Here is a 26,857-nt window from a genome sequence, read left to right as displayed (position 1 = left end):
ATAATATATAAACAAATAATGAATATGTAAATAATTTAAGAAATGTAAATAACTATGTAAATAAATAAATAATGTACGAATGAAAAAATAAATATATATATGAAAATAAATTAATGGAACAAATATAAACAATAAAAAAAAACAAACAAAACCCTACTTTTGACATCAACTTAAACGTGACTCAGTAGGAATGCGATTGACGTTTGAATTTTACTTAGACATTTACGGACAATGAAAAGAAACAAAAATATACAAGCTGGACTCAGTAACCAAAGGAGCTACATTGTGACCAAAGAATAACAGATCATAATACTAACACACGTTTTCCAAAAAAAATATTTTTCACCTCCAAGTTTATGCAAGGTGCACATACCCGTTTTGATTTGATTTTACCTTTCGTCTTTGACTCATCAATGCGTCAGTCATTTTCCTACCTCATCGAGCTGAGTCAAGAGGTATATAACACTAGGGGTCTCCAGAGTTCTGATCGGGTTTTCTAGTAATTCTAGGATAACAGAGGTATTTTGGCCCACCTTACAAACTTTATGAATCTAACCAATGTTACGTAACCCATGTTGCATCAATTTGAAGCTAATCGCATTGAACTACCTATTGCGGAAGTGTTTCTTAAGGTATTACAACATTTGGTGGATATTTTTACAAAGGGGGCCAAAATAAAAATAATCCGAAAGTGGGCCATAAAACGTCTATTACTCTATTACTTTGCTATAAGCGGCCCTTACACGTGACAATATTATTGTCAATCCAAAGTATTGTCAATACCATCAATCCGATTGGCAATTCAAGCGTTTGGCGCTTTAAATGTTGCAAATGAATATTAAAATATTGAGAGAAGAGGCCATTGCACATATTTAACAGTTTCTCTCTGAAGAGAAAGTATTTTCGGATTGATGAGCAGTTTTGATTTTTTGACAATATTTTCGTCAATCCAATGAGGTTTCCATTACACGATCAAAAGTATTGTCAATACTCCTTGTATTGACAATAATATTGTCTCGTGTAAGGGTCGCTGTAGAGAAATGCTAACAGAACAGTTTTACGAATATCGCCCTTCTTGAAAAAAGGGTGCTATATGCAATGTGTCAAAATATATCGTTCATCTTTCAGTGACCATTGCAGACGGAGAACATTCGCAGTAAAGTCGAGGAAAACATCGAATTCGCTCTCGTATTGTATCAGCATCAGCAGCAGCTTCCATATCGAATCACCATCGTCACAATAGCAAGCAAAAACGGCACTCAAAATCGCGATTCGCCGCGGAGTGCAACAGAGAGAAGAAGACGGAAAGGCGAGAATACATCGGCCATCAAACTATCGCGAAGGAAGCAAACAGAATCGTCGACAAACGGGGACATATTTGCCTATCGTAAATGGTTCCTTTATCATATCTACGTACAATACGGATTGTGCAGTTTTTCCAAGAGCGGATGGACAACGTTGAAAGTGCTGACTGAGGGTTTCAAAGTGCCGTGAAGTTAATGAAAGTCACGAAAAAACAATTGCATTTTGAAGTTACAAAAATTGCACCGTGTGCTCGGGATTATTCTGCGGGTGTGAATTCGGAACAAGGGAAGTAACTTCTACTTCCTGTTAGGACTATTGTTATTTCCTAGCTAAATGTTAGGTATATAGAACACACGGAGTAACTGAGCTCTGCACAGAAGTGTTTTTAGTGAAAATTAGCTTCTGCCAACTGGTCGATCCAGAGAAAAAGTGCAGGAAAAATCGTAAGGCAGTGTGATTTCTCATAGGTAATTTTCATTCCGTCACTACGACAGCGGGGAACAAACGAGTGGGTGCTGAAAGAAAAAAAACTCAACCATCAAGAGTCATTCTAAATTTAACACGCGAAAATCCGAAAACGAAAACAAGAAAAAAATAGTTTTCTTCAGATTTCAAGCAGTTACTCGTCCCAAGAGAAAAGCAACTGTATCCAGCATCTAGGAGTGAAATTTTGGAGCCTACAGTGACTGTTGCGTGTGTGTGCGTGCTCCATTTCCTGCCGTAAGGAAGAAGGTGGAGGATTTTTTCTGTTACAGCTGCTGGAACGCTGCTAGCAACGGAATCACCACGGCGAGAAAGTAGCAGCTGGCTGAACACGGATAATGAAGAGGAGAAATGCCGATTGTGGCAAGATTCGGCGACCCATCAAGAGGAATAAAATAGCAGAACAGTTCGGAAGGTAAGCTTGGGGTCTCCGCGCTTCGGACGCCAATGCAATGGTGAGTTGGCAATGAGAACTGAATGGAAACAAACCGCGACAGTAATCAAGCTTGAGATGATCCATTTACTATCTCAACAATACAAACGGCCGAGTTGCCAGTACCTTTTTTCTGCAGGGTGAAGGTTGATAAAATTGGGCTCAGACAGACTTGTCTGAAGCGATGTATTGTTTTTTTTTCATTCCTGTATTAGCGATACACATTCAATTCGTTTTATTTATGTTATTTATTTTCGATTACGAATACAATTCAACAGATTTGTAATCCATACCTTAAATTAAAAAAAAAATGATTCAATCGATGAAGCTAATTACTATTAGTAAGAACAATGAATTGAAACACCTCATTCTGAGAACAAAGTTTAATTGCAATAGTTTTGTTATGACATACTTGTTGCGTCTACATCTTGTTCGGGCGAAGACCTACAACGGATACACTTTAGCCTTATGCCTAAACATTGTTATCGTCCTTCATTATTCCGTCATCCGCTTTTTCAGCAAAAGGTGTTAAAATACCACCTGCTCCCTACCACAATAAATTGTAATTCAAAAGTAACGGCAGTCGAGATGATAATGAAAAGCAACAGCTTTCTGTATTAGCTTACTACGAGTGCCGGGATGAAACCAGCATATGTTTACAAAATACTGCGAACATGATATTCACTGCAGCGTTAGCAATGCGATTCCATACTGAATATCAGAAAGGAAATATACCTAATCCATGCTAATTCAACATTAAAGATTTTTACGGTTTAAATTTGGTCTGTTCGAAAGAAAATAGATCACGAGGGGTTGAATGTGCGTTGAACTGAGACCGAGTCAAAGCGGATTTATTTATTTACAAACATCAGACACAATGTGGTCCTAATGATAATTTCTAATAATCAGAATATTTATACGTATTCTGCTTCTGCTGACATTAAAATCAAACCCAGATAATAAACGGTTTAATGATTTCTGCAAACCAATAGCAATACCATTTGCGACGTAGTTGGTACATCGCGAAAGAACTCGAAGAAAGGTACTGTTACAGAGAGCTCTGGGTCGCGCATTAGTATTAACTTCATTCAGCAAAGCGGGCCAAGTCAATCTGGTCGCTGCAGATATCTGGTATTAATGTCATTCACCTCTTCGGGACAGAAAAACTTTCTGACCCTATGTGCGGGGTTGGGAATCGAACCCAGGCGGGCTGCGTGAAAGGCATCGACTTACCCATCACGCTATACCCGTCCCCTGATTAATTAATTGTTTTGACCACTATTTTCGGTACTTCTGTACGGGAGCGAAAACTGGGTATAAATAAAATGAGATTATTTTGTTATCTTCTTTTGTTTTAGAAAATTCCAAGAAAATTGCTATTCTATGCATGGTTCCTTAAAAAAAAACCTGAAAACAGGTCCATCTAGTGGTGTAATGATAAATTTCTCAATAATATTTTATTAGAAATCGACACAAGTTTCAAATTGATGTTTTTGTCAATCTGTTGTTTTAATTGTCATATTAGGTACGGCCAACAATCAGCAAGACCTACACAGGGCTGGGAAAATCACCAAAAATCAAAATACATTGGTGATCTGAGATCTTAAGATCACTGATCGCGTCAGAGCTCTGACTAGACATTGCTAACTCAACTATCACATTGCTACTTTTCAAAGTGCTTTTTGTGATTTGTGTAAGTGCGATTGCGTGCTCCATCGTATGTGATATGTCACTGTCCCGCATAGACGCAACTACGTATCTGGGTTTATGGTTCTCCATACATGGTTGAACTGTGTATGGGTAGCTAAAATTCAAGGATATTTTATCGTTTTTCATCTTTCCTCCTGGAGTGAATGAATCCCTTCTGGTTTTACCCTAAAAGGTTTAGCAGATTGTTTGCCCTTATGGGGTACCGAATTTAGTTCTGTTCATACATATTGCGAATCGCTCTGCTCTGGTAATGCAGAATGGTGTTGCTTTTGTAAAATGTCTAAACCCTCTCGGTGGTTGGAGGTTTCATTAAATTTGCATTTTGACAGATTTTTCTTTTTGTTTTGTGGTGTTTTCCATCTCATCCACTTCACATTTTCTTTTCCATGTTCTTTTTATCCTTCCCTTCTCATCAGGAATATGACGAGAAGCCACGGGAAGGCACAAATCTCCTAATAACTAGGGGAACGTGTCACTCGAGCTCATTAGTTTTTATTTTTGAAGGATTAGAAAAGCACAACACCGCGATTTCGAACACGCGATAATGAAAACGATAACCGATACCGAAGCTTGGCTTTGAAAACATCACCGAGCACAAAACCATATGCATGAGTTTTCAACCGTATTGAAAAAAAAACAGAATCACGGTGCCGGTACGAAAGTCTGTTATCATTAAAGTTGGTGATTGCCGATAATTTGGCAGAAAGCGGCTTGATATTTCTCTACATTGTACACAACATTTTCAATCTGGTAGAAGATGCTACAAGAACTCGCTGCCTCTCAATGCATGAGCCGTGAGAGAACTTTCCTACATTTCTTAGCTGCACTTCATACTCTGAGTATTTCACGGCCCTTTGCAAAATATATATAGTCTGATAATGATCGGCGCAGTGTTATTCAATTTATCCAGAGAGAATCGCAAGTTGCCAGTTATCGCAGAAAATCGAATCGATGATTCGACTTGATGATTGTCATACTAGATTACAATATTTCAAAACCCATTTTCATAGACACAACTTATACAAAGGTTATATTATAGTTAGAATAAGCGGCAGTAGTAAAATGATTCTATCACAATGGTTCTTACCTACCTTAGCTTAACCTAACAGCTATAGTCCTGGGGTGTCCTTTCCTGTATCAAGCATACGTCTCTACATAACTCGGTCCATGGCTGCTCGTCGCCAGCCACTAAAGGCACGGATGCTTCTGAGATCACCCTCCACTTGACCGATCCACCTTGCTCGCTGCGCTCCTCTTCTTCTTGTACCAGTCGGATTAGCTTCAAGAACCATTTTCACTGGGCTGTCGTCCGACATCCTTATGACATACCCAGCCCATCGTAGACGTCCGATTTTAGCTGTCCGTACGATAAGTGGTTCTCCTAGCAGCTGTTGCAATTCGTGATTCATACGTCGTCTCCACGTTCCGTCTTCCATCTGCACTCCGCCATAGATGGTCCTCAGTACCTTTCTTGAGGGCGCGTTGGTCCTCTGCCAACATAGTCCAAATCTCGTGGCCATAAAGAACAACTGGTCTAATGAACGTTTTATAGATGGTCGATTTCGTGCGGTGGCGTACTTTTCTCGATCGAAGAGTTTTTCCGAGTCCAAAGTACGCACGATTCCCAAAATACGTCTCTGAATTTCTCTGCTGGTGTCATTATCGGCGGTCACCAGTGAGCTTAAATACACGAACTCGTCAACCACTTCGATATTGTCAACTTCTATCAATATTCGTGGTGGGAGACGTAGTGTTTCTTCTCTAGAGCCTCTTCCTCTCAGGTATTTTGTTTTTGACGCATTTATGGCCAGTCCGATACGCCTAGCTTCAGCTTTCAGTCCGATGTAGGTTTCCGTCATCTTCTCAAGGTTACGTGTCACAATATCAATATCGTCAGCGAAGCCAAATAGTTGTACGGACTTTCGGAAAATCGTGCCACTCATGTCGATTCTCGCTCTTCGAATCACACCTTCCTAGGCAATATTGAACAAGATACAAGAGAGTTCATCACCTTGCCGCAACCCTCTCCGAGATTCGAAGGGACTCGAGAGCGTCCCAGATACTCGGAGGTAGCACATCACTCTATCCATCGCTGCTTTGACCAATCGCGTCAGTTTATCCGGGAAACCGTATTCGTGCATAATCTCCTATAGCTGTTCTCGATCGATTGTGTCGTATGCCGCTTTGAAGTCAATGAATAGATGATGCGTGGGCACGTTGTATTCACGACACTTCTGAAGTACTTGTCTTATCGCGAATATGTGATCCGTAGTGGCACGGGCTCCAGTAAATCCCGCTTGGTACGGCCCTGCGAATGCCTTAGCTATTGGTGATAGACGACGGCAAAGGATTTGGGAGAGTACCTTGTAGGCGGCGTTCAGCAATGTGATTGTGCGGTAATTGCAACAATCTAGTTTATCTCCCTTTTTGTATACGGGACATACCACTCCATCCATCCATTCCTGCGGTAGAAACTCCTCCTCCCAAATCCTAGAAACCATCCAGTGCAGCGCTCTGGCCAGTGCCTCTCCTCCATGTTTGAGCAGCTCGCCTGGCAACTGGTCATTGCCCGCGGCTTTGTTGATCCTCAGCTTGCCGATCTCCTCACTTATCTCCGACAGATCAGGGGCTGGGAATCTGTCGTCGGCTGAGCGTGCACCCAGATTGATTCCAGTGCCGTTCTCTGTATCTTGTGCTTCGCCATTCCGATGCTCGTCATAGTACTGCTTCCACCTGTCGATCACCTCACGTTCGTTCGTGAGAAGGTTACCACTGGTATCTCTGCACATTTCGGCCTGTGGCGTGTAGCCTCTACGTGAGCGATTCACCTTCTCATAGAACTTCCGTGTGTCATTTGCGCGGTACAGCTGTTCCATCGCTTCGCGATCCTGGTCTTCCTGGTGGCGATTTTTCTTCCGGAAAACCGTGTTCTGTCTGTTCCGCACCTGTCTGTATCGTTCCTCGTTCGCTCTCGTGCGGTGTTGCATTCTTCTTATCGACAAACTGCTGACATTCGCCGTCAAACCAGTCATTTCCTCGATTCGATAACCCCGTACTTAGTATGGTTGCAGCAGTGCTACTCACGGCGGACCTTATGTTCCTCCAGCCGTCTTCAAGAGTCGCCGCGCCAAGTTGCTCCAGTTGTTGCGCCTAGAGAGAGAGTGCCCTATTGATTCCCTACAACTTCTTCCTGGACGCCATTTTTGTACGATGAACGGTTTCCGAATTACAACGAGTCCCGTAAACTGTTTTAGCTGTAACTTCTTCATTTTTCAAAAGGCACGGATGCGATAGCCATCAATCTGTAGGTTTTATTAATAGCTTACAAATAAAAATTATACAAAAAAAAATTAAAACCATGCTTTTTTATTTAACTTTTTCGGATTACTTTATTATTGAGAAAAAATCGAAATTTTTTTTCGGTGTATATTTTTTTAGAGTGCCCTATTGATTCCCTACAACTTCTTCCTGAACGCCATTTTTGTGGAATGCAAAAATACATACGCCTTTTTTAAAAATCAGTCGTGAGTCGGATTGACCTCTCAATCGGTTCAAAACTTTTGGTTTGCCAAACTGAAGCAATGTGCAAAGTTTCATTCAAATCGGAGAAGGTCGATTCTGATTCGTCTACTCATTCCTGGAATTGCTCTATATGCAAATATTATTATTGCGCTAGGTGTCACTTTCTATCGTGTATCGTAACGGTTCTTTAAAATATATTAAATAATAGAGGAATAGCCTTGGTCATTATGTACGATAGTTAGATGGAAAGATTGACAATTACATTAATATACGAAGGTGAAGCTGTCATTGTCAGATTAGAGTTTCAATATTTTCCATCAAATCATTCCGAAACGCTTCATTGCAAAAATCACTTCCAACGTATTCTCAACTACAACATTATAAAAGTCAGACAAAAAAAGCTCTGGTATCTTTAAATTAATTAAATTGTTGTAACTGAAACATATAACAATGTATAAGTCATCAGTTAGAAATAAGATAATTCAATAAAAACTAAAATTTCTTAGAATTAGTATTTAATTGCTTGAATTGGAAACTTGAAATTCATGGGGATATAAAAAAGCATTTTCTTAGATTTATAATAACTGATCGGTTTCGTCAACTCATAACGTTGTACTGTATTGTTAATTGTAAATTATTACTACTCGTATTGTTTATGGGAACTACCATGTATCTGAGTATTTAAGAGTTTTTAAGACATTACTTCGTTGTATAGGTGATCAGTCGACCACAACAAATAATACACTCAACATTCACATCTCTCGCTTATGAACCGAAAGAGCAGTACACAGCTCATACCAACGATTTTGATCTGTAACAAGGAATGAATAATTTCGCTACATGCGAGAAAATCAATAACAAGAGCATTTTGGTTTTAAATTGGATGACTAAATGGATCGTCTTAAACAACATGCACAAAAGATTCACACTCATATTGGTCAATTAGAAATAAAGCTTGCTTCATTTAGAATTGAAACAAACTTTTGCTCATATTGTGGCGCTCCTGGTGGATGGATTTGGAAGTTCTTGGCGCCCACGTGTCGGGGATTTTGTCAGCTTCAAGTATGATTTTTGACATTCCGCAAATCGACTGTACTTTGTAAACAATCAACATGGAAGCCGAAAGAACGGAAAAAATTGTGCACAGCTATTTGGAAAATCCATTGTGGTCTGCATCTAGGCTAGCTAAACAGCTGAAATTGCCCAGAAATAACGTATGGCGCATTATCAAACGGTATAAGGAAACATTGACGACGATTCGGAAGCCTCAAGCCAATCGTCGCAGTGGAACTGTCGACCGGAAACTGCGTGGTAAGATTTTGAAGACGATTAAGAGGAATCCTAATCCGTCGGACCGTGATTTGGCCAGAAAATTTGGTGCTGCCCATAGTACCGTGAGGGGAACTCGACTCCGGGAAGGAATCAAGTGGTATCGAACTAGCAAACAGCCAAATCGTACCATAAAACAGAATAGTGTGGTCAAAATTCGTGCTCGGAAACTATATGACCAGGTGCTGACCGGGTGCCTTTTGATGGACGATGAAACCTATGTTAAGGCTGATTTCGGGCAAATCCCAGGTTAAAAATTTTACTTGGCAACGGCTCGGGGGGATGTTCCAGCCTAATTTAAATTTGTTTTTGCCGACAAATTTGCAAGAAAATTTATGATTTGGCAGGGCATTTGCAGCTCTGGCAAAAAAAATTACTAGCGAACAAAACGTTATCGTAAGCCCAGAGCACTCAATCACTGAAAATATGTCGTATTTCTATGTGTCGGTTCTGCACGATACGTTTTGTGTGATGATTCGCTCAATTCATATGTTTGGAATTTTGCTATTTTTCAGCAGATCGGGCCGCCTCAAGTTTCGAAATTGCAATGCCGATGAAAAGGATGACGATTAGTCTTCGTGTTCTTGCGCAGTGCACCCAGTGTTGTTCTGCGAGGGAAAAGAGACTAATAATATTAAGCCGTCTTTACAAACAAATGGAAAAATCTCCGGGAAAATTTTTGATTTCGACGTTTTCGTCCGGATGTACCCGACGATTGTGCTTGTGGTCGATCGTTACCGAGCTACTGGTTGAGAAAACTGCGAAAAACGAAACCATTGAAATGGAAGAGATTTTGGACCCGTTCACTACATACGTAAAAGGTACCTGCTCATTCGAAGTAGATTGTAACAGCGTGAATAATTCGAAAGCATAATTTCGCCGTATGGGGAAGAAAGCATTACACGTTTAGAGTAATGCACTCTGAGGTGTGAATGAAAGATTTATTGGCACAAGTCACCACCGATGTCATTGAAACTTGTGCATTCGGGATCGGCTATAATAGCTATAATAGAACGATCCAGATGTTGAGTTTCGGAAGCTGGACAGGAAAGTGTTCGTTATACTTTCCGGAAGGATTCCACTAAAAGTAAAGGGTGAACCACACAAATCTTTATTCGTATTATATGATTTATCCATCACCGGTTACTATCCAATCATTAGACAAATTACATCAGCCACAAATGTAACACAATTATCAAAAGAGCTCAAAGCTTCTCCAACTTCAACCACAATCCTCCCTTGAAGGAGAGAACCAGATCGTTCGGGGATATCTGCAAAGGCACAACCGTTTTACTCGACACAGTAAATCGGAAGTGTTTTAGCAGAATAGCTAACCCGATGCGAATTTGCATCATTCCGAATCGCAACCCAATACAGGTTCTAGGACCTCCCCCGAACGGAATGAAGCAGAATGGATTTCGTTGGGACACCTGGTCTGGGTTAAAGCGGTCTGGATCGTAGGTTTCTGGGTCCGGGTAATACTCCGAGTCATGATGAATAGCATAAATAGGTATGACCATGGTTGTCCCACGCCGTAATACCACGCCATCACTGTCGGGCACTGGGTAGTTCCTAGTAACCGTACGTGGTAAAGATGCTATCGGAGGATATTTCCGGAGTGATTCTGTGAATATAAAAATAATTTATTTCGCTTTTCCGCTGTATTTCTGTCAATATGACCTACCGTTTATGCATTGCTCAAGAAACTGCATATCACGAATGGCATCGTAGTTCATGGAACCATGTTTTTCGATTGAAAGTAGCACACTTTCCCGAGCTCTTTCCTGAAGTTTAGCATTCACGGAAAGCTCATACAAGCAAAAGGACATTGTGGTGGATGATGTTTCAAATCCAGCCAGGAAAAACATAAAAGCTTGTGCGGCAATTTCCTCAATCGACAAATATCCCTGCTGATTTTTGCTCTCATCGCTCTCCGGACCTGGGTCCTTCAACTGCATCAGCAAACTCATAAAGTCATTTTGTTGAACGTTGTTTTTTTCGCGGTACTCAACAGTATCTTTCACCACTTTGAGGAAAAAGTTGGTAACGTCCGAATCAAAGAATGTCACGTGCAATGCGCGAGCGATTTCGCGGAATTGTTGCGCTATTAACACTTTTAGAAATCTGAACGTAAAAGCTTTCTTTCCCATTTGGCGAAATTCTGCTTCCGGATTATACAAGCTGTTACAATCTACTCCGAATGCGCAGTTGCCAATTACATCCGTAGTATACCGGGCCAAAATCTCCTTCATCTCGATGTTTTTTTCTTCCTCGATTTCCTTAATCAGTAGCCTGCTAAGATCGTTTGCTACACGTATCATAGTTGGAAACATCATCTTCATTTTGCCGGACGAAAATATTGGTGTCACTTTGGATCGAAGATTTTTCCACCTTGTTCCTTCTAACGCAACCAAATGAGCCTCAAGAGGATCATCTTTTTCGTTATAGTAAAATGATCGGTCTTCGAAGTATTGAAAATCTTTCACAAGCACATTTTTTACGAAATCCAGATCTAAAGCAAGAGCTGCCGGATTTGTGTACATAAAGATTCCTCCGAAGGGCCCTTTCCCTTTCAACTGTTTGTAGCACCGTTCCATAATAGTGAAAATATGAAACTTTCGACCAAAACCGCGCAAATTTCCTGTTGGAAATGTTGGTGTCACGTACGGCACTCTTCGATCTTCCCAATATCGGAAACGTTTCCGAACCCCATGCACGGCCAGGGCCAACAAAAGAAGTGACAGATAGAGTAACAACATGTGGCCCGATGAATGATGGAACAAATCCGGAATCCTGCGACTCCTGCCGCGTGTGAATTGCGAGTAACTAACGGTTATGGAAAAAGCTTAGCTTATATTAAATATATTTAAGACATTTAAAGGATCTAATCAAGATTCTGATGACTTAATTAAGTTTTGTTTCGCGCGATCGCAGGTGGTTAATGTCAGTTAACCCTGAAACTTGTATCATGCTTCCCCGGGTGATGTGCATGTTTGATAGCACGAGTGAAGCACTTTTTATCGTGTGATTAAAATGATACAGTATTACTTGCAATCCATTCGCAGCAGCTTTACCTGACGTGATGTGCTATCGATTTTTTTCAATTGTAAAGGGCAATCACTTATAGAAAGATTCCTCAAACTGTTTATGGTATGGAGGCGTGAGATATGTGGGCAAAACTGTACGAAACGACCCTCGCTCACAATACAACTAAAATACTAGTTATTTTTCTGAAACCGATTGTTTAAAGTTTGTTACAAATCGAGGCAAGTTTTGTTTTCAGAGCAACCGAAATAAAATAACAATCAAGTTGAATGTTCCATGCTGGAAGCTTAACGAAGACATCCGTCGATCAAATTAATAATTCACTGTGTTGAAACAACTGTCGATTTTGATTCTAAAATTTGCATAGGTTGAATGCTATGAGCGTTTTAGTTATTTTAACAACTTATTTTTTTTCAATTAAACACAACTCCGGGGCAAATTAAAATAAATTATATTTCAATTAGTTCACTTTTGGCTTTAAATATGGTGGTTCAAGAAATTTAATATCATATGAAAATGTATAAGGAAACCAATTTCGTAATTTTACAATTAGTAACAATCAGCGAAAGAACAGAAACAAAGATTTTAATGTTTCATTGCACAGTAGAGATGGTCGGTCCCAATCATGTCAAAAAGGTTTTCTTATTTGTGTAATTTTGAAAAGTCACAACATTACAATATTGCAATTGTTGTTTCACGCACTGGTTATTTCAAGTAAAATGTTGTTGATTCATATCAGTTGATTTTGTCATAACCATTCAGGTAAACGAAATTGCTGTATTCAAATGCTGTCACTTGGCGGAGAACGAGACAGCAAAACGCAGAACAAAAATCCTCTTCATTTCACCAGAAACGATGAAACGTTTCTGGTGAAATGAAGTGGATTTTTGTTCTGCGTTTTCTTTTTCAATGACAAGTGAACGTCATTTATGTCAGTTACGTTGTGACCGTTCTATGTAAGTGAAAGTATGCAGAAGAATTTTCTAATAAATTTTCCATGTATTAAATAGATATTCGGTATAAATGTTTTAAGGAGTGTATCGAAAATAAGCTATCCACAATTTTTTCTTTCAAATTATGATAAAAAACGATATTTTATTTAAACTAAAAATTGATCCTTTATTGTACGAGGTTAAACTTGAACATAAAGAAAACCGGATGAAATTTAAGTTATTCCTTCACGAGTTTTCGAACTTTTGATCGAACGCTCTTCATCAAGTTCCGGACAAGTGTTGCATCGCATTTTTTGGACGCTTGAGCCCAAATTTTTTTGAACTCCTGCATGTTCCCAGTTGCCTAACCAATCTTCTTGAAGGCCCTCTTCACGATTGCCCAGTAACGTTCGATGGGTCGAAGCTGAGGCCAATTTGGTGGATTGATATTTTTCTCAACGAAATGTATACCCTTTTCCGCAAGCCAATTGAGAGTGGTTTTGGCATAGTGAGTCGACGCCAAATCCAGCCAAAACAGTGGAGGTGTACTATACTTCTTATATAAAGGCAACAATCTCTTCTGGAAACACTCAGATCGATAGATTTCTGCATTTATTGTTCCGGTAGTGTAAAAAATGGTTGACTTCAAACCACAGGAACATATTGCTTGCCATACCAGTACCTTTCGACCGAGTTTCTCCACTTGAATCGACCTGTCCGCATCGCTCACATCCTTCCCAACGACGACAGTAAAGTATTGTAGACCTGGAAGGGTTTTTGAGTCCTCTTTTACATAAGTCTCATCGTCCATCAAAACGCATGCATCCGGACCCTGCAAAAGACGCGAATACAATTTCCGGGCCCTTGTTGCTGCTTGCTTCTTCTGTTTTACACTTTGTTCCGAGATTTTCTGCTTCTTGTAGGTCTTTAGGTGATTTCGCCTCTTGATACGCTGGACCATTCCGACACTCGTTCCTGCTGTTTTGGCAAAATCACGTATTGACATTGATTTGTTCTTCATGATTAGAGATACAACTTTCTGGTCCAAATTCGGGTTGGAAGAACCGGGTTTTCTACCTCTTCCTGGTAGCTCATCCTAAGTAGGGGCTGAGGTCCACTAGGAGATTGATAGTACCTATTAGCTCTCTCCGGATAGTACCAGCCTAGATGTCGTGTGGAATCCGGTGAAAAAATGAACCAAGAATAGATCCACTGTGTTCCTGCTTCCATGTCGTAAAAGGCGACAATTGCAGGGATTTCTGTTTCCTTTCAGTTATCAGATGTTTTCAATGTTTCACTTCTGATTACTCTATTTTACTAAATTATCTCTTCATTCAACCTATCAATTTCCGTCTAGCTTCGAAGAAAATTTTCATTTGGAATGTTTTCTTCTTCCATGTTATTGATCGTCTTTCAGGATTATAAATTGAATGATAAAAATCAACTATTGCGCAAATCCGTTGATATTACAAAGTTAACAACAGAGATAACATATATCGGTATATTGAATACATAGTAAAAACCTGTTTTAATCCACCTAGTGGTGTAATGATGCCTTTCTCATATCAATCATACTATCATATATAATACTGTGGTATTCTTCAAAATTATTTTTCTTCGATTCTTAAAAGAATAACCGAAATAGATTTGTTTGACCGTCTACTGATAAAAACTATCAATTGGAAAAGATTTGAGGTCGATTTAGAAAACTTTTTACGGTTTTTCGCTCTTTTCAGTGATGGTATACAATTTTTAACACACATTACCCTATATTTCCGGATCCGAAAGTCGGATCCTGATGAAATTCAGGAATTACGTATGGAACCACAGGACCTTTCATTTGAATCTAAGTTTGTGAAAATCGGTTCAGCCATCTCCGAGAAAAGTTAGTGCAAAAAACGTTACATACACACATACGCACATACACACACACAGACATTTTGCGTACTTGACGAACTGAGTCGAATGGTATATGACACTCGGCCCTCCGGGCCTCGGTTCAAAAGTCGGTTTTCACAGTGATTGCATAACCTTTCTATATGAAAAAAGCAAAAAAAAAATTTCTTCGATTCTAAAAAAAAATAACCGAAATCGGTTTGTTTGACCGTCTACTGATAAAAACCATCAAATTGGAAAAGATTTGAGGTCGATTTAGAAATTTTTTTAAGGTTTTTACCAATTTTTAGTGATGGTATACAATTTCCGGATCCGGAAGTCGGATCCGTATGAAATTCAAGAATAACGCATGGGACTACAGGACCTTTTATTTGAACCTAATTTTGTGAAAATCGGTCGCGCCATCTATGAGAAAAGTTAGAACACATATTTTATTTTTTTTGCACATTTTACCCCATAACTCCCGAACCGGAAGTCGGATCCAAATAATATTCAGGAATTTTTTATGGGAACCCAAGACCTTTCATTTGAATCTAAGTTTGTGGAAATCGATTTAGCCATCTCTGAGAAAAGTTAGTGCACTTATTTTCACAATTTTTTGCACATTTTACCCCATAATTCCGGAACCGGAAGTCGGATCCAAATAATATTCAGGAATTTTGTATGGGACCACAAGACCTTTCATTTGAATCTAAGTTTGTGAAAATCGGTTCAGCCAGCTCCGAGAAAACTTAGTGCAAAAAAGCGTTACATACACACATACGCACATACACACACACACACACACACACACACACACACACACACACACACACACACACACACACACACACACACACACACATACACACACACACACAGACATTTTGCGTACTCGACGAACTGAGTCGAATGGTATATGACACTCGGCCCTCCAGGCCTCGGTTAAAAAGTCGGTTTTCACAGTGATTGCATAACCTTTCTATATGAGAAAGGCAAAACACTTGATATTAATATTTCTTGATATTAATATATCAAATAATAATAAATATTTTTCTCGGTAGCCGAGATGACCAGATCAACCAATATAACCAATTAATAATTTTAATAAATAATTAAAATAATAAATCGGAAATAATAAAGAATCAAGACGCGTGTGAAATCTGTTGACCTTTATTTGGTCATTTGAAATGATTTTATAACAACTGTTTATGTCAATGCAATGAATCAACTATTTTGTCTAAATCCTATTCACTCGTTTATTTTGTATCACTTAATTTCATTTATAAAAAATAGGGAAGTTTTCTTCAGTTTTCTCGAATTAGAGCTGTGAATCAAGACTTCCCGGGACTTTAATATAGGATATTGTTGAAACGTTCACTCAAGAAGTCAGTGAGTTTAGTAGTGCATCCGAGCATCTTGAAACCGGAGCATACTGAGTCGCGCGCGAATAATACCAATACTGAATTTTACTAACAAATATCCTTCTCCCGTGACACTTGTGGAGTGCGCAGTAGTATATACGGCCTCTAGTAATAACAAGTGTTGGACTAACATTCCTTCCCATTCCTTAGACGATCTACGTTCGGACCGGTACTAATCAATGAATTCTGGGATTACCAGAAGATGTACATTAAAGGATGATTTACCAGTCCCAGGTTGGATCATCTAGAAATTCCCTGTACAATTTCAGCTATCAGTAACGGAGTAGCAACCAGGGGTGGTCGCTCAAGCTTCTTCCTTCCTAAGAATAATGTTCCCCAAACTTATTAGCGGCCCTTACACGAGCATTAAAAATGTCATTTTAAATGATGACTAAGTAATGATGTATTTCAAATTTGTTAGAAATCTCGTCATTAGTGCACCATTACACGTTCATTAAAATGATATTATTTTTTAGTAATAACATTTTTAATGACTCGTGTAAGGGCCGCTATTAATTATGTTTTTAACACTGACATGATGAATTCCAAACCGCTTCGCCAATTTTCGTATAGTAATACCCTTCTCACTTAGCCATGTGTCCAGAACTTCAATTTCCACTTCCTTTTCAATACGCGACATTTTGAAAACGCAGAATTCCAACCGCACAAACAAGTAAAGAATCGAAAGCATTGACATTGACAGTTGTCTAGTAACCCCATGTACACTAAGACAATGGCGTGGTTTCAGTTACTGAACCCAAAGCTATTGATCTGCAAAAACCATGTCAAGACACCATAGATAAATTGTCCGTTTGGGCTGTTCATCTGGGTATCGAATTCTCTGCGGAGAAAATAGAGCTGGTCGTCTTTTCAAGAAAGCATGATCCCGCGCAGCTTCAGTTTCATATGATGGGAAGAATAATCCAACAGGTTTTGACTTTCAAATACCTCGGAGTGTGGTTTGATTCCAAATGCACGTGGGGAGGACACATTAGGTATCTGATAACAAAATGCCAGCAAAGAATCAATTTTCTTCGAACAATAACAGGATCTTGGTGGGGTGCTCATCCGGAAGATCTAATAAAATTGTATCAGACAACGATACGTTCAGCGATGGAATATGGATGCGTTTGCTATCGTTCCGCTGCAAACTCTCATATTATCAAACTGGAGCGAATTCAGTATCGTTGTTTGCGAATCGTCTTAGGCTTCATGCATTCGACACATACAATGAGTCTTGAAGTTCTGACGGGAGTTCTTCCATTAAAAGATCGTTTTTGGGAGCTTTCATCCCGACTGCTAATAAGATGTGAGGTACTGTAACCCTGGTTAATAATAACTTCGAAAGGCTTCAATCTCAAACAAGATTCATGACAGTATATTTTAACCATATGTCACAGGAAATCGACCCTTCAAGATATATTCCTATTCGTGACACCCTCCTAAATGTCCCTGACTCAACTCTATTTTTCGACACATCGACACGCTCGATGGAAATCCCAAAAATATTTACAAGTAAGTTCAGGCATATTGACTCTCAGAAAATGTTTTACACGGACGGATCACGAATTGAAGAGGCTACTGGGTTTGGTATATTCAACAATAATGTTTCGGCTTCATTTAGACTTCAAGAACCTGCAACTGTTTATATAGCAGAGTTAGCAGCAGTTCAGTATAGTTTGAGTGTAATCGTCGCATTATCTCCAAACCATTATTTTCAGATAGCCTGAGTGCAATTGAAGCCATTCGCTCAAACGCTGCTGGCAAAAATGAGCCGTTTTTCTTGGGCAAAATAAAACAGTGCCTGAACGTCATATTGAATAATAATTATCAAATCACAATAGTTTGGGTCCCGGCTCATTGCTCCATTCCAGGCAATGAAAGAGCAGATGGTTTAGCCAAACGTGGTGCTATTGAGGGTAAACTTTATAAGAGGCCGATTGCTTTCAACGAATTCTATAGCGCGTCTCGCCAAAGAACACTTGCCAGCTGGCAAGCTTCTTGGGGTAAAGATGATCTGGGTCGGTGGATGCACTCAATTATTCCTAAAATATCGACTAAGGCATGGTTCAGGGGACTGGATGTGAGTAGGGACTTCATTCGTGTGATGTCTAGACTAATGTCCAATCACTACACGTTAGACGCACATCTCCTTCGAATTGGACTTTCCGAAACTAATCATTGTGCTTGTGGCGAAGGTTATCGCGATATTGGTCATGTCGTTTGGACATGCGTGGAGTATCGTGATGTCAGATCTCAACTAATAAATTCCTCGCGTACCTAAGGTAGACTATCCAATGTCCCAGTTCGCGACATTCGTGCATGTCGTGACCTTCCTTACATGAAACTTCTTTATCATTTCATTAAGTCCATTGGAGCTCCAATTTAAATTATTTTTTTGTTAGACTGTTTTCTCTTTCATGAGTTCAACCAATAGCCAACTATATGACATTGAATAAATGTGATGAACTGATGCAAACAAACCTGAAATAGTTATAAGGTCATGTACAAAATAAATGTATTTTACTTAATGTGCTTTATAATAACAAACCGATTATTAAAAACAGTGTTTAGATTAACTAGTGAACACCAACATACTAATATGATATTCGAAATGTATTAGGTTTAAAGTACTATGTTTTGTGGATGCCACGGCAAAGAAAAACTTATGTATATTGCCTAAGAATAAACGTATTTATGGAAAAAAAAACTCCGCTAGCGTTACGATCTCTCTACTGTGATACGTAATCGTACTGCATTACGTACACGGAACAGCCAATTCGGGATTGCGATCTACACGACGGCTAGTGACTGATGGTTTTGTGTGGAAGAATAAACATAAGGACATTAAGCTTAATGCCCAAACGTACATACCAGCTGCAGTTATGAAAAGTAGCATTTTGAAAGGATTTCGGTAGCTCGGTAGCAAAACAGAAGCGAGTTTGCAGAGAAATTGCGTAATGCATTAGATAAGCTAAATCCAACAAATCCGAATCATCACACTAAACTAACCGTTTTTACGAGCCCCGATCCTTCACCGTGTACTCACGTCTTTGTCAGGATCGATTCTGTTATGAATCCGTTAGTTCAACCGTACGAAGGACCCCACAACGTTTTCCGCTTGTTGATTTGTTGATCTGGATTACCATTCCTAGGGCAGGCAATACGCACATTTTGATTGGTTATGATCCAATCACTGGATATGCCACTGTTCAATTTTCCACATCTTCTGCCACGCTCAACAGAGTTTTCGCAGTAGTACGACATCGATACTGCAAGTTTGGAGCTCGCCAAGCAGTATTCGATCGCAACATGGAAAGCAAAAACGATGTTTGCAGTTCAATTTGCCGAGCTTCCAAACGTAATCCTTATTTTGTTTGTAGCCGATAATTCTGAGGCGTATTTCTATCTTGATTACTCGTAACAGGTTCCACGGGGAGGTATGTGCTAGGGCACATAACCGTTTTCATTATTTTTACGTTTCGTCTTTGACTCATCAGTGCAGAGCAGTTCAAATTGAACTGCTTAGTGCTAAACTCGGCAGTTCAATTTGAACCGCTAAGCAGACGTAAAGTTTCTGCTACTTACAGAACACTTTTTGTTTTGCAACGAAGTGCAATGTCTTTTCTGACGTGCCGAACGAAAACGTGTTTTCGACTATTTCTGGCCGATGCAGGTATGGTCATTTAGGGGTTAGCCAAATTTTGTGCTAGGGCACATAACCGTTTTCATTATTTTTACGTTTCGTCTTTGACTCATCAGTGCAGAGCAGTTCAAATTGAAATGACCATACCTGCATCGGCCAGAAATAGTCGAAAACACGTTTTCGTTCGGCACGTCAGAAAAGACATTGCACTTCGTTGCAAAACAAAAACTGTTCTGTAAGTAGCAGAAACTTTACGTCTGCTTAGCGGTTCAAATTGAACTGCCGAGTTTAGCACTAAGCAGTTCAATTTGAACTGCTCTGCACTGATGAGTCAAAGACGAAACGTAAAAATAATGAATATGCTCTTACTTTATTTCTACAGAATTAATTAGTCAACTTGGGTTTTTTTCTTCTTTATTTCAGCAACACTCTGCTATACATTAAATTTCTGCTGCTATGGGCGTTCGTAATCACCGCCGATTTCTTGCTGGAGTTTCGTTTCGAGTTTCTGTGGCCATTCTGGTTATTACTACGCTCAGTCTATGACTCATTCAAATACAAGGGACTGGTAAGTATGCTATTACATCGGAACCCAAACCGTAGTTCTTTATTTTCGGCAAAAAAACTAAATCTACTTTTTCAATGCAGGCATTCTCGGTACTGTTCGTCTTCATAGCCATCACTTCCGATCTGGTGTGCTTGTTTTTCATCCCCGTGCAGTGGCTGTTTTTCGCGGCGAGCACCTATGTGTGGGTGCAGTATGTATGGCATACAGGTTGGTAATTTTTTCTAGTAAATGTTCATAAATATCTAATCTGTGATTGTGCTGCTTTTAGATAAGGGAATCTGCTTGCCAACCATCATTCTTTGGATACTGTTTGTCTACCTAGAGGCAGCCATTCGATGGAAGGATAGTCGAAATATTCCACATCTAGATCTTTGTCGACCATTTGCGGCTCACTGGTAATGATTATGGTGTTCAACTACCTGGTTGAACCGATGAATCACTCCGTTTTCCTTTTTTGCAGTATTGGCTATCCAGTGGTAACGCTAGGGTTTGGTTTCAAGAGCTACGTTGGTTATCGAATAAGGCAACGGAAGCAGCGTGAGGTAGCCAAGGACAATGACTTCTACATGCAGCTACTGCAGGAAGCACTGCCCAAAGAAGAATCTGCAACTAGTAATGTGCAACTAGCAAGTGAGGTGAATTCCGATCAGCCGGATCACCAGCTGGCACCGGTTTCCCAGCCGAAAGAACTAGCCGTAACGGCAGTTATCAATAACAGTACTAACTGTAACAATTTGAACAGTAGTAGTAGCAGCAGTGGAGGCAGCGGAAGTCATTACAATCACCATCATCATCATAATAGTAAAAACGCTCAAACTCACAGTAAATCGCAAAGCAGTCTGCTAACCGCCAACCAGGTGAATGGTCATGCCGGTACGGGATCTAATGTAACCGTAGCATCCGGAAATAGTGGAACCACAAGCACAATGAACGGCAGTGCTAATCACTCCAAACATTCGCACCGGAAAAGTTTAGACAAGGAGAACTCCGGTTCATTGAGCGGGAAAGCCAACAGCAGCTATTCATATCATCAACAGCAGCAGAACAACAGCATCAATTACAGCCCCAAGGACAGTTCACGTACGAGCGATATCCTGCAAACCAATGGTGCTGCCATGTCTCCGAAGGAGAAAAAAGACTTCGATTCACCGGGATTTCAAAAAACGCAATTCGATAGTCTCTCTACCACAAGTTCTCAAACGAGCGGTAGTAGCAATAGATCCCCACAAGCCATCAATAGCACACATGACGCCAGCGGAAGTAAAAGCAAGCATCAACAGAACGGGCACGTGATCAACTATGATATGGAACTGCAACAGACGCCAATCTCGTCCCAACAGAACCAAGTTGAAAACGATCCCCCTGCTGAACCGAAAACCAATCGAGCAGGTCGAAAGAATCGCGTGAAACAAAAAGAAAACACCAACCACGTCGCAGCGGTTCGGTTAGCAGCAACTCTCGCGCTAGCATCCTCGATAACAACTCTAACGACAACGGTTGCAGCATCAACTGTATCGACGACGACGACAACTTCGGCTGGTTCGGTGACTTCCAAGGACAATCATCTGCAGAATCTTGAACAGCAGCAGCAGTCGCTCACAACAACCGGCAACGGTACGGCTTCGAATAATACTCAAAACGGCACCGGGAGCACAACCGCCGGTTCTACGGTGGCTGGTATAAGCACAACTACGACATCTTCGACAACGGCGGTGGCGACAACGACAGCGGCACCAACTGTACCGGACATTACGCTTGTTCCACCAGTAATCAAGGTGTGCGAAACTTGCAGTCGGTTGGAAGCAGAAGCGAAAAAACTACGATCCGAAATCAGTAGCTTGAAGCAGACCGAAAACGAGACACGACAATCGTACGACTTCAACACAAATAATCTGAAATCTTGTTTGCAGGCCAAACAGAAGGACTGCGATGAGTTGAAAAACAAGTAAAATTTTGTTTTTTTTTTCTTCCATTTCCATTGTGTTTGGCTTGGAACTATAATATTGTTCAACTTCCGTTTTAGATACCAAGACCTGGCATCACAGCGTCAACAGGAGCGACAAAGTCTGCAAACTGTCGAACGACGTTTGGGTGAAGAGCGACGCCACCGGCAGTCGCTTGAATCGCAGCTGCAGAACGAACGAAAGCACCGGAAACAAGCGGAAGACAAAGCGGCCCGGGCCGAGTGTGGTGAGGGGTGCAAACTGAAGCGACAGCAAATGGAAATGGAGATTCAGAAGCTGCGCCGGGATCTGAAAAGTTCGGAGGACGCTAAGCACAATGCCGAAAAACAAACCCACAACTTTGAGCAGGAGGTATGTGTTGTGTTTGCTGATAATCGAGAGTAGGATAGGTTTAGCATTCAAATTTCACCTTCCACTCATCTTTTCACAGATGCGCAAATTTGAGGTACAGTTGAGGAACCGGGAATCCCAGCAAAGCGCCGAAGTACTTATGTCTGCACTAGCGGCAATGCAGGATAAAAATGCCACCTTGGAAAAGAACCTTTCGGCCGAAACGAGAGTTAAGCTGGACTTATTCTCGGCCCTCGGTGACACCCGACGGCAACTGGAGATTGCCACCTGTAATGTCAATTTCGTTTGCTATCAGTTGGTAGTACGGATAATATTGTACGATTTTTCAGGTTCACTGCGTACTAAGGATAAGGAAATACTAGACTTGAAGGCAAAAATTGTCCAATTACTAGCCGTTATGCCAGCAATGCCAAACGATGCTCTTTGTCTGTCTGGCCCAGGACCATCGTCCAGTAGTGGCGGTGGTGGTAGCGGCGGCAACGGCGCTGTTGTTGGATCGCATATGCGGCTTTCCGATGCACCACAGTTACTGTCACAATCCGGATTGAATGGGATAACCGGTCAGCCTAGTCCAATGTCGCATATTGTAATGAACAATCCGCCGTTGATCAGTCAATTAAGCAATCTAGGCGTACTGACATCAACCATAACCACGGCTTCTGCTGCTATGTCCGCCGGCTGTGCTCCTGCAAATGTCATGTCCGGTGGCGGAATGGTTCCTCCTTCGATGCAACAGACTGGCCCCGGTATTGTGACTGTAACCGCCACCGGTTCCAATGGCCAAATAGTACAAATGCAAAACTCCAACAACTGTCCCTCCAATTTAGATCCAAATGCATCTGTCTACACACCCAAGAACTGTTCGTCGATGGTCGGTGGTACCGAGGCCTGACCAGCGGCGTTGGAATTGCAACAATTCCTTCCAATCAGCGGCAGTTGCACACCGTTTCAAAGTCTTGATTTGATCAGCAGTTCTGGTACGAATCAGTTCAATCCTACACAGCAATCTCTATTGCAAACACAACAGCTATCGAAGAGTCATCCTTTCTCCTAATTGGTGGAAAGGACATCCGTGTAAGTGTTCTATTCTGATCTCAAAAAAATCTCCGAAATTTGAGGATTCAGGAAGAGATCCATTAAACAGCAAAATGTTCCTAGTATTTGTGTTTTCTTACACATTCATCTGAAGCTTCAATTGAGTAGTAGCGTATTGTTTGCACAAGTAGTACTTTTTTTCTAAATTAAATTTGGTTTTCTTTTGTTTTAAATTTTTGAACACTCTTAACTTCCTTGAACTCTTAGAACGGCACTGTTCAAACAATTCGTACATAATTCGGGACATTTATTGAATTACTACGTTTTATTTATAACCTATATGAACGTGTATGTCTTTTTTCATCAGTTAAACATTCGTCCTGTATAAAATGGAAAGTTGTGATGAGCACACTCATGATAAATAATACAGAACGAACAATACGTTGTGTCTGTGTACCTTCTTTCTCTCTATCTATCCTTAGGTTGCATGCAGCCGACAAGGAAGAAACGTTAAAGTGAATTAAATTTATCAATATAACAAACGAGAAAAAGAAACAAGAAATGTTGTGATATTCATATTACTTAAAATAATGATTAATTTTTTTTAATTTTTAATTTTATAGCTTATTATTTATATAAAAGCGATAAAGCGAAGTAATAATCTGCTCCTATTTTATATCACTCGCGTTAACCGACAACTACTATTATGAGTATGATTAAATTGTAACCTAATGAATCTGCTGATTGAAAAACATTATAGACAAACGAAGACAGAGCTTAAACATTTCGACAGGGGAAGTTTCACCCCCGAACTGACATCAGAGCGTAAGATTCTCGCATACGTATTGAACCGGATGTTATTGAAAACCCGTAGGGAGAAATTCCTGAAACTTGTCAGCAAAGTCATTTGCAATGTTTAATCTCATTTAGGATAACCGAGCAGAATGAAGAGACAAATTTGTGAGAGTATTGCATTGCGAGTACTCTCATACAACAGAATGATAATCCAGCTGGAAAATCACTCAAAGTAGAAGAGAAAGCGCAAAACTGCAAGCATACAATCTATTTTAAGTTACTGTAGAGATTGACAAAAACAAGAAATTAACACACTCATACATGAACAATGATGATACTAAGTAAACTGATGACATCCCGAAAAATAAATAAGCTGTCACAGAAAAGAACAGGATAAAATAGACTCTTTTTTGGGACAGTGACAAACAACAAATGTAATGATGATAATGCAAATTATGCAGAAAAGAAGTATGAAGATAAGAATAAACAGAAAATGCAAGTTAACTTTTTTTCTCGAAACCTTTTTGCGGTATCCGAAACATCCGTGAGTGTATCAAAGCGACAACTATTATTACGTTTTGAGCAGTCGTGATTACCAGCAGTACTAATTATTTTCGGTTATTTTTTGCACATTCTTACCATTTTGCTGGCAGTTCGTGGATGCCTCACCAGAAGAATTGACTGCCTTTGGTGTTGGTGAAGCTATTTTCGGTCTGGTGCATAAGCTGAATGATCAAGCACTTCCCATTGGAGACTTCTCAGCGTGTCGCGAACGCCTTGTTCCACTTACGCGATGATGCATTGTCGTGAACTGAAAGCATCTTGTTCTGTCTATCTCGGCCGATATTTCCGCAATCGCAAGGCTCAAATCGTCCATTAGTTGTAGTTAGTAAACGCTGTTGGCAGTTTCAGCAGATTTCAGAAGCTCGAAGTAAATCACATTGGTCTGGTCCACTACCACACACACAGTGTGACCTTCCGACCCTATTCATTCCGATTGAACGCTGAAGCTAGACGTATCGGAATGTCCATAAAAGCGTCAAAAACAAAATACATTAGACGAAGCGGCTCTAGAGAAGAACACAATATTGATAGACTATATCAAGGTGGTTGACGTGTTCGTGTATTTGGGCACACTGACCATAATAATGACCATAATGACACCAGCAGAGAAATTCAGAGGCGTATTTTGGCAGGAAATCGTGAGTCCTTTGGCCTCAAAAAAACCCACGCGCCCTAAGTGTTTTCGAAGACAGAACGTGGAGACGGTGTATGAATCACGAATTGCAACGGCTGCTTGCACACCCATCGTACGGACAGCTAAAATCGGACGTCTACGATGGGCTGGGCATGTCATAAGGATGTCGGACGACAGCCCAGTAAAAATGGTTCTTGAATCTAATCCGACAGGGACATGAAGAAGAGGAGCGCAACGAGCAAGGTGGATCGATCAAGTGGAGGGCGATCTACGAAGCATCCGTGCCTTGAGTGACTTCAGACCCTGTCAGCTTGGAGCGAAACCAATCTTCAGTTCAGCAATGCCATCGCCCGGCATCACATTCAACATATCATGTCAATTGCATGGGTGTGCAGTGCTGGTACTTTGGCACGCACGAATTTGACATTTCTCTCCCCTACTTCTATGTACGAGATTCGATGCGGACTCGCCTGAGGGCGCCATGCTCGCAAAAAAGGATGTTGCCAATGATTTGTTCGGGAAATGTGAGAGCTGGATATCTTGTCAATATGATGTCTTTGATGACTGGCAACGAGCAACAATGGACCGAGTTATGTGGAAAAATGAACAAATTTAACTGATATTCCTTTTCTGGATTTCTGTATCTTATCGAACAAGTCTTATATCGCAAGCAAGTATTTACTAATAAATGAAAACTCATGTGAACGTCTCTGCAACTTTACGACTGATACTTTTAATTGACCTAATATCAGTAAATCCATTTTCAGAAATATTTTGTGCCTGAACAGTGGCCCTTACACGAGTCATTAAAAATGTCATTACTGAAAAAAAATATCATTTTAATATGGTGCAGTAATGCAGTAATGACGAGTTTTCTATCAAATTTGAAATACATCATTACTTAGTCATCATTAAAAATGACAAAAATAATTCTCGTGTAATGTCAGTTTTAATGAACGTGTAAGGGCAATTATGAAAAATTCTCCGTATAAATTTGGAATGTAATCATTAAAAATGACATTAATAATTCTCGTGTAAGGGTAATCAGTTATATAATGTCATCAAGGAAAAACAATTATTTTTAGCGGCCCTTACACGAGTCATTAAAAATGTCATTACTGAAAAATAATATCATTTTAATGAACGTGTAATGGTGCAGTAATGACGAGATTTCTAACAAATTTGAAATACATCATTACTTAGGCTGTGAACCATTTCACGGTTAATTTTAACTTTTGGTTA

At 40.2% G+C, this 26,857-nt stretch overlaps 2 protein-coding genes across 2 annotated transcripts; one reads left to right on the top strand and one right to left on the bottom strand.

Annotated features, from left to right (window-relative positions):
- The first annotated feature begins 1,164 nt into the window (after window positions 1–1,164).
- LOC131435323 (macoilin) lies at window positions 1,165–24,921 on the top strand. Its single transcript, XM_058603071.1, has 8 exons — window positions 1,165–2,203; window positions 20,128–20,272; window positions 20,353–20,479; window positions 20,541–20,667; window positions 20,733–22,217; window positions 22,296–22,587; window positions 22,667–22,856; window positions 22,917–24,921. The coding sequence occupies exons 1-8, from the start codon at window positions 2,127–2,129 to the stop codon at window positions 23,477–23,479; spliced, it is 3,006 nt and encodes a 1,001-aa protein (XP_058459054.1). The 5' UTR covers window positions 1,165–2,126; the 3' UTR covers window positions 23,480–24,921.
- Window positions 9,924–11,556, bottom strand: LOC131435324 (probable cytochrome P450 6a14). The gene is made up of 2 exons (XM_058603072.1): window positions 10,467–11,556; window positions 9,924–10,406 (listed from the first exon to the last, which is right to left on the bottom strand). Exons 1-2 carry the CDS (start codon window positions 11,539–11,541, stop codon window positions 9,988–9,990), a joined length of 1,494 nt encoding a protein of 497 aa, XP_058459055.1. The 5' UTR covers window positions 11,542–11,556; the 3' UTR covers window positions 9,924–9,987.
- Window positions 24,922–26,857: the final 1,936 nt, after the last annotated feature.

The sequence above is a fragment of the Malaya genurostris genome, chromosome 3 (genome assembly GCF_030247185.1).
Source record: "Malaya genurostris strain Urasoe2022 chromosome 3, Malgen_1.1, whole genome shotgun sequence".
NCBI lineage: Eukaryota > Metazoa > Arthropoda > Insecta > Diptera > Culicidae > Malaya > Malaya genurostris.
Note: the sequence above shows the minus strand (reverse complement) of the source record. Positions and strands in the feature narration are given on the sequence as shown.

Bases quoted from the DNA above. Each gene is read 5' to 3' on its own strand.
- LOC131435323 (XM_058603071.1), top strand. From the start codon at position 2,127: ATGAAGAGGAGAAATGCCGATTGTGGCAAGATTCGGCGACCCATCAAG. The intron at 20,668-20,732 runs GTAATGATTATG...CCTTTTTTGCAG, and splicing joins CGACCATTTGCGGCTCACTG to TATTGGCTATCCAGTGGTAA. The intron at 22,218-22,295 runs GTAAAATTTTGT...CTTCCGTTTTAG, and splicing joins TGCGATGAGTTGAAAAACAA to ATACCAAGACCTGGCATCAC.
- LOC131435324 (XM_058603072.1), bottom strand. From the start codon at position 11,541: ATGTTGTTACTCTATCTGTCACTTCTTTTGTTGGCCCTGGCCGTGCAT. The intron at 10,407-10,466 runs GTAGGTCATATT...TTATATTCACAG, and splicing joins TCTTGAGCAATGCATAAACG to AATCACTCCGGAAATATCCT.